The following is a 10,940-nucleotide window of genomic DNA, read 5'->3' on the forward strand; positions in this document are numbered from 1 at the left end:
AGATCCCTCAGAAAACTTTTGTTTACATTGTAGTCCTCCCGCCCCTTGTAAGTTTGAACGCGTCCGTCCCGTTGAGTTCGGTTATGTGGAATGTATTTATAACGCATCATAACTTGTTGTTGAATTGGCTGTTTCAACAAAGGGAAATTGACATTTCAAATGAACCATGCCAAAAATTTGACAACATTTAAATGCGGTTATTAGGACTTGTTCAGTTCATGACCTAAATGAATTACACCGAAAATTCAGCAACATTTAAAGTAGTCCATTTGGTTTGTGGAAAAAAGAAAGGCATTGCCAAATATGTTGGTTTATATGAATTGAAAGTAATCCATTGGATGGTAGCAAACCAAATAAAACCTTTGTGCCAAATATGTTTTGTGTTCGTTAGTTGTTACAAGGTCTCACCAGTTCCATTCATACCATCTTCAGCGAAATATGTGGCAAGACTTCACTCGAATTGGATTGTTTTCCTTCGTATTCGTGAGACCAATTGAACATGTACCGTTTCGGTAATAGAGATTAATTTAAATGCATACGAGAGATATGGTCAAAATGCCGTCTATACTATTTTGTCACGGTTTGTTAGAATCTTCTTCGGGAGACGAGGTGTGACCCCGTGTGGACGCAAGCAAACACCTGCTATTTCTGTGGTTTGATATCTTAGATTTGTGTTCATGTGGACGCGGCCAACCTTCCGATCTGCCTGCCTCGGCTCTAACCTGTCCTTAAAACCCTAGCTCTTTAGGCTTTAAATGCAGCAAATAAAATAGGTTAGTAGCTACTATAGGAGGGGAATGGATGGGAAGGGACGCCATGGTGGCGGCGGCGGCGGCGAAGATCCCCTCACCCTCACCCTCGGATCCATCTACTCTAGCGCCCCCACGCCGCCTCCCTCACCGTCCCTGGTGGTGGCCCCTACGCCGCCTCCCTCATCATTCCTAGTTGCGGCCCCCACGTTGCTTTCCTCACCAACTCCTGTGGTCGTCCCCATGCTGCTTCCCTCGCCAACACGGCCGGTGGTCTTCTCGATGCAGCCTCACTTTGACCTCGTCCCCGCGCTCCCTCCCTCGTCACCGCAGGTGCCACAATCTTCTCTTTCCTCGCTCTCTGCTCCGGGTTCGACTCGCCACTACCGTAATAGTCCTCGTTCCTCGCTGCTTGCTCCACCTTCGAATCGTCGCCGCCTCAACAACCCCGATGAAGGCCAGTCCCCACGAGGCCGCGGTGAGGAGGCGAATGGGGACAATGGAGTGCTAGTCATGGCGACATCATTCCCATGGGTGACATCGGCTGATCTGCCAGTGTTGCATTGCACCCTAGAGAGCATGTTGCTGAAGGGCATCACGTCTGTGGAGGGCAAAGCCACCTGCAATCGTTGCAGTGCGGAGGTGCCCATCGCGTACGATCTGGACGCAAAGTTCCGGGAGGTGCGCGACTATGTTGCAGCCAACATCCACATCATGGATGACCGTGCCCCGGAGCACTGGATGTGCCCGCGGCTGCCAGACTGCGGCTCGTGCGGCAAGAAGGCCTGCATGTGGCCACAGATCCCAAACGAGAAGCGTGAGATCAACTGGTTGTTCCTCTTCCTTGGCCAGATGCTGGGCTGTTGCACACTAGAAGGCCTCAAGTTCTTCTGCAAGAATACCAAGAATCACTGCACTGGCGCCAAGACCCGCGTGTTGTACTATGCTTACATTGAGATGTGCCGGCAGCTCGACCCACAGGGGCCGTTCAATATCTGATTGATCCATGCATGCGTGTGCATCCGTGTGTCTAGATATGTTGGATATTATGTTATTTTGTTTCTGTTTGCTTGATTATCCGGTACTTTTAAGGGGTGAATGTAACAGATGAATAGATGGCTAGGAAAGAGATAAATTTTCCTTTCTTTTAGCTCTGATTGTTAAGAATTCATCCATTTATCAATTTGATAATTAGTTTTTGCAGGAAAAAGGACTGGTTATGTTCTTTTGTAGGACGTGCACTTTTCATACAACCATTCACATTTGTTACCAATATGTGTTCCGTACACTTTTTTCTAACACTTCTGTTTAATTGTGATGTTGCCTATTTATTTCATCCGTACATGCAGGTTCCATTATACTGTACCCATAAAACTTTGCCTGGAATGTAATATCTTGAAGTACTTGCTTCCCAATGAGGTCTGTATATCACCCACGATTTTAGCTAGGTATTAACCTTTTTGAGTTCAATCTTCTATACGGTTCACTCTATGGACCATCTTCCAATTGGTGTATTTTTTTTTATGTTACAAATTACCCTTCATGATTCCTAACTATACGAGACCTTGTTCGGTTTGGAGGGGATTGAGGAGGAATGATTCCACACCAGAATTGTTATGAAATAAATCTCCTCCAATATATCTCTTTGGCCTTATTCAGTTTGGAGGGTATTAAGGGAGAATAAATCCACAGTACAATAGATGTGAAATAGATCCCCTCCAATCCCTCACTCTTAGGGATAATAATCGTACATGGTTTTACAGGCATTAGATGAACACAATTTGAAAGAACAAAATCCTTATTTTTTTTCATGCCACCGGAAATTTATTTTTCATAAAATTCAAAGTTTTAGGTGTCAAGTTAAGTTTCCATAGATTTAAATGGAACATCATTGAGTCTGAACTATTCTTTATTAATATTAGTGTGCAATGGTTTGGAGAAATCTTAGATAATTTAGTGACTATTGGATGATTGGAGTCTTAATAAATTGCTAGTCCTTTGCATTTGGATTTTATTGTGTTGATACTAAAAACTCTGCCTATTTTGTGTAGTTGTGTGATAACCTTAATCTCATATTAATTTTTAGATGTTTTGTCAATGGGATTGACTCTGATAAATCTATGACCGACAATTGCCACTATCTTAGTATGTTATGAAGTATTTTGATGGATATAAGTTTATATAAAATTGTTCCTATATATAGGGTAGTACATCACTACATTGTACTAGAGCCTTTGCTTCATACTGTAACATTTGTTTTTGGAAAAAGTACGAATTACTCCCCCGAACTATCGCGGTCGACCGACTTACCTCCCTGAACCACAAAACCGGACATTCTTCACCCCCCAACTATGCAAACCGGACGAATTACCCCCCTCGACCCAATTTGCGGTGGTTTTGGTCTACGTGGCATACGCGTGGCAGCCCAGTCAGCATTATATTTATAAAAAAATGTGGGACCCACATGTCATACTCTCTCATTCTTCCTCTCTCTCTCTTCTCTCTCTCGCTCTCTGTCTCACTCTTCCTCTCTCTCTCTCTCTCTCTCTCACGGTCATGGGTCGGCGGCGGCGGGGGACGAGGAGGAGGTGGCGGCGGCGCCGACGGGGGACGAGGAGGCCGCAGTGGCACGGGACGGATGGACAGAGGCCATGACGAGGAGGCGGCGGCAACGCGGGATGGACGGACGAAGGCGGGGACGGCGGGGGACGAGGAGGCCGTGGCGGCGCGGGACGGACGGACGGAGGCGGGGGTAGGTTGTGGGCGGGTGTGGACGGTGCCGAGAGATGCGTGCTGGTGGCGGAGCTGGTGCAGATGCAAGGCATCTTGAGGCAACTGGAGGTGGAAATGGGCACACATGGGGGCGTTGGCGGCAGGGGTAGGGCGGCGATGTCGTGTACCACGGCGACCACACCTGCGCGCACGGAGCAACATCAGCAGCCGACGCTGCCACAGAAGTAGAACGCCGTCGGTCGCATTCACCTCCATGGCCGTCAACGCATGTCGTCGTCCCCCTTCGTCGTCGTCCTCCACTCCTCCGTCGCCATCCTCCACTCCTCATCCCCCGCCACCACCGACCCGTGAGAGAGAAAGAGGAAGAGTGAGACAGAGAGTGAGTGAGAGAGAAAGAGTGTAAGAGTATGGCATGTGGGTCCCATATTTTTTTATATAAATAGAATAGAATGCTGACTAGACTGCCACGCGTACGCCACGTAGACCAAAACCACCGCGGATTGGGTCGAGGGGGTAATTTGTCTAGTTTGCATAGTTGGGGGTGAAGAATGTCTGGTTTTGTGGTTCAGGGGGTAATTCGGTCGACTGCGATAGTTGGGGGGGGGTAATTCGTACTTTTCCCTTTTTGTTATGTGTTCTTCTACTAGAACCTTATTGCTTTTAGTTTGAAACAGATTATTGAGCAGATTGTTGCGGCAAATTATCTACTTGATTACACGGATAAATTAAATATTTTACAAACAAACAAATAGATTGAACAAGTGGCCTGATAGAATTAATTTTTAGAAAATGTATTTTTTGGAAGTGGGAAGCAAATATTCCATTTCATTAATCCGGTACATAATCTGAAAAGAGTTGACTCACATGTAGTTTCTAAACTTTGTATTGTGGTAAAATCTTTAGCTCTTTTATAAAAATTGAATATGATTCTATACTCATCGCGCACTTCATCCATCGTCGTGCTGGTTTTTCATCCGATTTTATTTCAGTTTCATGCGACCGACTTCGTCTCGTCTCGCATCGCATCGCGCCGTCCGTCAAACAGAAGTGAACGAGTCCGCATAGATCGTGTGTGGTCCCACTCGCACCAATCCTGTTCTATTACGATTTGCTCCATGGCTGGCGATTCGATCGCCTGCATGGCTGCATGGCTGCATCGCCTGACATAGCGGGAGACAGGTTAATCCACGCGCCACCGCCCGTCACGAGCCACGCCGCTGCCGCTGCCGCCTGGGAGAATCGGGTTTCCGCGCTCGCCGCTGGAAGCTGCCGGCAACGGGCTCCATCCCGCTATGACGGTTCAATTCCATTCCCTCACCGCAACTGCCCGGGGAGGATGCAACCCGCGTCACCTGCGGCGAGTTTCTCTGACCCAGCCGATTCCGTCTAAAATTAATCAGAAAGTGAGTAGCCTCATCCTACTATACTACTACCCATCCTCCGCCTGATTTCTCTTATGGAAGGGGAACCTACTACCGATCTCACATTCACATATTTGTGATTGATTGGTCGAGCGTGGAGATGGCAGCCGGGAGCCCGGGAATGATAGCACGGGACGACCTTCACTTATAATCATATAGCGGTTCGAAATGGTATGCATGTTTAATTGCCATTGCTTCCCCTTCGCATTCATCTAATGTTCTTCATTTCAGTGTGGGCGAATCAAAGAAATATGTGGTCAGGGTCAGGGACGACAGTTCTGTGTGGGGGAGAAAAGCCGATGATGGATTGAGACATCCCTCTTCAAGCTGAGGAGTGATTCCTCAAGTATGCTATAATCAACCTCCTATTTCAATCTATTCAGAGACAGGAGGAACTGTGCTGCTCCGAACTATTCTGCTCATGATCCTACGAAAAGGTGCGGACTTGTTAGCCTGCCTTGAGAAGGTTCAGCACATTAAGCCTCCACAAGTCAAACCACACGATAAGCTCCTATGATTTGTTAACATCCAGGTAAGTCCTTAAGAAAAACTAGGTATGTATTGCTAAATTTTTCATATTCTGATATTCCGTCTTGTTTCAATCACAGATTCCCCACCTATCATGTCATTGTGCTGTACATCAAAAATCTCGGAGTACATAGACAAGGGGGTTTCATAGCATTTCAAGGAGCCTATTATGGTTAGACTTTTCGATTCAAAATCTTATTATACTTTCTAATTAAGTTGAATTTGTTCCTGTGAACTAATAATAGAATGTATCTGACCAGGCCTTCCAAGGGGGAAAAAAAGATTTATGTATCTGACTGCGAAAGAAAGTGAGAAGGTGAAAAGGTTGCATCAGAATCAACAATCACTTAGACAGGTTAAAAATCATGACAAATCTATATTAGCTTTTTCCGTTGTAACTTGCGGGCATTGTCTTTAGTAGTTCTCTCCGTTGCAACTCACAGGCATTTTGCTAGTTAAAAAAAGAAAACAAAGCAATATCATTTTTGCATCAAATACTTGATATCCATGCAAATTTTAGCTGCAAACTTGTTTATTTTCTATGAAAACTTATTGAGTTTAACTTTGATAATTGTTCTCGTTTTTTCTAAACTCTAGTAATAATGAATCCCCCCCCTCCCCCCCTAAAATGTCTAATACTACAGATATTCGAACAGATTTTCAAAGTACAAAAACGCACCCATTATGCCCGTTTTCAAATTGCATGATCTGTAGGACACCTTGTATATATATATCAATATCAATGTCAAAATTTTCACAATCAATACTGAAACCGATTATATTTTGAAATAGTTGGCTGCAATTTTTTTTGGTGCCCCTGTTACAGGATATGCACCAAACTCAAAACCATACCTGGGATGGGGGGCTTGGCAATTGTTCTCCCTCGTGGGCTTGTGGCCCGGCCAACAACCCAACCAAACTCAGCCAAATCCATCTGGAAGCACGCGCTTTCCCCCTTCCCCAGATAACAAATTCACCAAATTCCCCCGCCTCGAGGAGGAAGCTAACGACCGTCCGGTCAATTTCCAACCGCCCTCTACGACTGCCGATCCTTCCTACTAATTCCTATGCTTGGACAGTTGGACATCCTTGAATTCCAAGAGTCAGCCGCGCCGCCGGCCGGTGCCCTCTCCCACTCGTCTTCAAACGTCCCAACTAAATTATAGCAGCCAAGAGCGAATCGCCTCTGGCCTCTGCTACTTTTTCATCCCCCGCACGGAAGGATATCTCAATTGTGAATCGTATCGCATGGTGTCCGGGGAAAAGGAGAAGTGGAAGAGAAGCCAGAAGGGAGACGACGAGAGATTTGTCCGGGCGGCAAGCCAAGGCGGCCGTTCTTTCCGTCGTGAACGCTTCGTGTAAGGTTCGGTGTCCCATCTCTCATGTCCGTTTCAGAAGAAAACCGTATTGCTGTGTTGATGCTAATTACTGATGATGCTGAGGTTCGGCTATCCTGGATGCATGGCTAGTTCTTAGAGTTCTAGGGACAAGTACAACTATTGTTAAATAGCACGAATTCAAGGTTCTGAGTATGATTTCTGTACTTCTTTTGATGGACAGGCAAAACATCCATCTGATTTATCTTGCGAATTGGATTGCTTAACCTAATCTGGGAATTCAAGTCAGTACGTACGATATGCCGGCACCATCGGCATCCATCCATCTGGGAGTTCCAACTCCGTACATAACATCTCATGGATCCAAAATTGCTCGCCTACACATGTATGACTGGATTGTGCTGATTCTTCTAGTCGTAGTAGATGGAATACTGAACATAATAGAACCATTCCATCGATTTGTTGGATCGGATATGATGACAGACCTCAGATACCCCATGAAAGACAACACAGTCCCATTTTGGGCGGTCCCGGTAAACATCTTACCCTTCTAGTTCTATCCAACAGATTTCCTTTGGCCTGTACAGGTAATTAAAGTTTCTTGAAAATTCATGCTTTCGTAGATAATTGGTATCATTGGACCAATGATTATCATCACTGGAATATACTTCAAGAAGAGGAATGTGTATGATTTCCATCATGCCATACTAGGTGAGCTCATGTTCTTTCTATTCTGTTTTGTTTTGCTAGTCTACACATTTTGTAATTTCTTATCTGAAACCTAGCAATGCCCTTGCAGGTCTCCTATTTTCAGTTCTTATCACGGCGGTAATAACTGATGCCATTAAAGATGGGGTTGGTCGACCGCGTCCAGATTTCTTTTGGCGCTGTTTTCCTGACGGAGTACCTGTAAATTTCTAGCTCTCAATTGGATTCTCTAAGCATGATTTTATCGGAGCCGGCCTTTGTTGCATCTGTCATGTATGTGGAACTTATGGATTTTCTTGGATTGCAGGCTTATGATAATTTCACTACAGGAGTGCTTTGTCATGGTAAGGCGAGCGTTATCAAAGAAGGTCACAAGAGTTTTCCGAGTGGCCATACTTCTTGTAAGTGAATTCTGTCAGTTGATAATTTCGTATGTATTTCTCTACCTTGTTACTACGAAATCTCAGTGGAATTTCAGTTAGCATTATCAAACACATAGGATTGGTCATACTCTAGACTGCAAGAGCTTTTACGTGCTGCCTGCTCTTGTGGAGTACTGTGGATCGCTGACGAATTTATTTTTGTTTCTTCAGGGTCTTTTGCTGGCCTTGGTTTCCTGTCATGGTATCTGGCTGGTAAAATAAAAGTTTTTGACAGAAGAGGCCATGTTGCAAAACTCTGCATTATTATTCTCCCTCTGCTCCTTGCAGCCTTGGTTGCTGTTTCTCGGGTAGATGACTATTGGCATCATTGGCAAGATGTGTTCACCGGTGGAATTTTGGGTAGGTTAATTTTATAGTGTTACCTTTGCAGATTATACCTCGCAACAAGTAAAGGAGGTACTGACAAGTGTGCTGCATGTAATTCTTGGAAGGTTCTAACTTTACTGTTAAAACTTTGCAGGGTTGGTGGTTTCTTCATTTTGCTACCTCCAATTTTTTCCAATGCCATCTGATGAAAACGGTATGCTTCATAGTTCAGACTACTTTTCTTCATGATTATTGCAGAGATGAAAATCACCCCCAAAGGGTCATTTTGAGTAGTACAATTTGATACTGTATTTTGACATATCTTTCGTACTGTAATACGCTGACCTGAAATTTTTATGGCCAATTTCCTGGGCATCGCGTGATTGATAATACCATGTTCTGTACGAAATATCTGAAGTTGTACTGTAATTTTGTATATTCTCGAGCTTCAGATATCTGTCTCTCCTAATGTTTCTGACGGCTTTACATTGTTCAAATTTTCGATGACAGGATTATGGCCTCACGCATACGCCCGGCACATTCTCAACCCTGATCAGCTGGAGAACAACGCGCAACCCACGTCCGTGGATCGCCCTAACTCTCTGCCGAACGGGTCCTTTAGAAGCCCTAATGGATTGGAAATGGGAAACACGGGCCAAGGCCAAGCATTAGATTTCATGGAAGCTGGTCGTAGATATCAATAACGAGATAAAAACCTGCTACTGTTGTAGCAGACATACCTGACGTACTTTTTGATAGACTGAGAATTATACGGAGACCTTTCAGGTTCACTTTGGTACATATACCGTGTAGAATTGTTACTTGTACATTTCAACATGATGATGTTAGCTATTTCTCATGTAAATCTATACCAGATTAAAATAATGCACCTACATTTGGGTATCCGGAAGTATGCCTGACAGTAGATGGTCACATTGTCGCTTGGCTTATCATACAGAATAGGGTTTGGACCTCTGGCCGGCTTGTGACCAGGGGGTTGGAAAAATAATGGCAGGTGCCCTCTCTGCATATAAGAGAAGATGATACGGCTTTGCACCTCGTCGCCGAGTGCAGGTATACGAGAAGGATTTGAAACCTCGTTGCGACATGGGTAGGGTTTCACCAGCTAGAACTCCGACGCTGGGGGTGGTGCAACCGGTCAAAGATTGGTGGAAAATACTGGCCTCTGTGTCTGGCGTCCCTAAGAAGGGACTCTGCACCCTGATTCTACTCATCGTATGGGAAGTTTGGAAGGTGCGAAATAGGAGGATATTTGATTATAAGGAAGCCACAACCTCGTATCTCCTTTCAAAGATAAAAGAAGAGGCTGGCATGTGGGCCTTGGCAGGCGCCAAGTGTCTTGGAGAGATCATCCCGCAGTTTGTATAGTGTACAGCTTTCCTTATTTTTTGCTTTTTCTTTACCCTTAGGGGTTGTATTTTTTTTCTTGCTATATTCAATGAATAAGCACATTCTTGTGCTAGTTCCTTTCAAAAAAAATGCTTGTTTTAAAATTGAGCATAACACATAAGTGTGCTAATGTGATGATGTGAAACAAACATCAGCTTGTGTTCTTAACATAAGGATCCATAAGAAGGGCTATTGCTTGGAGTTACAGTGATCATAGGACATGTTTCATGAGGATCCATAAAACAAGCAGCTTTGAGTTACAATGATCATAAAAAACTGGAAATGTTTCACTTTCATGAAGATCTGAACACGTCTCAACTCTGAATAGCCTGGAACGGGGTTGCGGCTTAACATGCGGCCCGTTAACTCTAGGGGCGTCTACGGATCGTACGTTAGGGTGGTTAAAGTTTTTAAGCAAACTTTAAACTATTTTTTCTCCTAAATTATATATCTAATTCATGATCCGATTGCACCATTAAATTCGTTGCAATTAAAATTTTAAAACAAGACCACATATGGATATATTCCGACGAAATTTTTTTTAGCTTATTATTGAATTATTTTTAAATGTTGCACGATGTTCCACCAAGTATATCGGAATTGTTTTACTAAGTAGATCGAAAATGTTTCAATCATTTAAATTGGGCGTTGTTTCATCTTTTATAAAAACACAAAAGAATGTTTCAGTTCACTGCAACATTTGATCCATACATAGTGAAACATTATGAGTACACTAGGTGAAACATTTTTTTTGGAAAAAAATAAAACGAATTCCCTTAATAGAGGGTTTCCAAAATATGTGGGTGATTTGTTGCAAAAGAATATTCCAATTAACTACAACATTAGATCTATACATAGTGAAACATTGTGAGTACATTAGGTGAAACATTTTTTGTGAAACAAAAAATGAAACGAAATCCCTTAATAGATGGTTTCCAAAATATGTGGGTGATTTGTTGCAATGCGGCACGTTCCATAATATCAAAATTCACTGCAACATTTAATCCGTACATAGTGAAACATCATGGGTACACTAGCTGAAACATTGTAAAACTACTGGTTTGAAACATCAAAAGAGACCATATGCAACATTAAAAAAATCAATAAAAAAACTAAAATATTTTTTTTCGAAATATAATCATGTGTGGTATTGTTGTAAAGATTTAATTGTAACGAATTTAGTGGTGCAATCAAATAGTAGATTAGATAAATAATTTACGAGAAAAAATCTTTTGAATAAATAAGAGATGTGAGCATGTGGGGGAAAGATTCTTTGAATGTAATAGCAGGCACATGTCCGATTTT

At 43.4% G+C, this 10,940-nt stretch overlaps 2 protein-coding genes across 3 annotated transcripts; both read left to right on the top strand.

The window, feature by feature from the left end:
• Positions 1-797: 797 nt before the first annotated feature.
• On the top strand, positions 798-1,748 carry LOC107275900 (uncharacterized). Its single transcript, XM_015783488.3, has one exon. It carries the CDS (start codon positions 798-800, stop codon positions 1,746-1,748), a length of 951 nt encoding a protein of 316 aa, XP_015638974.1.
• A 4,913-nt stretch (positions 1,749-6,661) lies between these two features.
• On the top strand, positions 6,662-9,128 carry LOC4325649 (lipid phosphate phosphatase 2). Of its 2 annotated transcripts, none has more exons than XM_015765958.3 (8): positions 6,662-6,794; positions 6,992-7,301; positions 7,392-7,479; positions 7,568-7,677; positions 7,784-7,877; positions 8,070-8,258; positions 8,380-8,439; positions 8,736-9,128. In XM_015765958.3, exons 2-8 carry the CDS (start codon positions 7,068-7,070, stop codon positions 8,927-8,929), a joined length of 969 nt encoding a protein of 322 aa, XP_015621444.1. In that variant the 5' UTR covers positions 6,662-6,794; positions 6,992-7,067; the 3' UTR covers positions 8,930-9,128. The 2 variants fall into 2 exon arrangements, with proteins under 2 accessions (XP_015621444.1, XP_015621454.1); XM_015765968.3 differs by having other exon boundaries at positions 6,662-6,789.
• The last annotated feature ends 1,812 nt before the right edge of the window (positions 9,129-10,940 follow it).

Source organism: Oryza sativa, chromosome 1 (genome assembly GCF_034140825.1).
Source record: "Oryza sativa Japonica Group chromosome 1, ASM3414082v1".
NCBI classification, from domain to species: domain Eukaryota; kingdom Viridiplantae; phylum Streptophyta; class Magnoliopsida; order Poales; family Poaceae; genus Oryza; species Oryza sativa.

Excerpts from the sequence above, each read along its gene's own strand:
- LOC107275900 (XM_015783488.3), top strand. The coding sequence starts at position 798 with ATGGATGGGAAGGGACGCCATGGTGGCGGCGGCGGCGGCGAAGATCCC.
- LOC4325649 (XM_015765958.3), top strand. The coding sequence starts at position 7,068 with ATGCCGGCACCATCGGCATCCATCCATCTGGGAGTTCCAACTCCGTAC. Across the intron at positions 7,480-7,567 it reads TTTCCATCATGCCATACTAG|GTCTCCTATTTTCAGTTCTT; the intron begins GTGAGCTCATGT and ends ATGCCCTTGCAG. Across the intron at positions 8,440-8,735 it reads AATGCCATCTGATGAAAACG|GATTATGGCCTCACGCATAC; the intron begins GTATGCTTCATA and ends TTTCGATGACAG.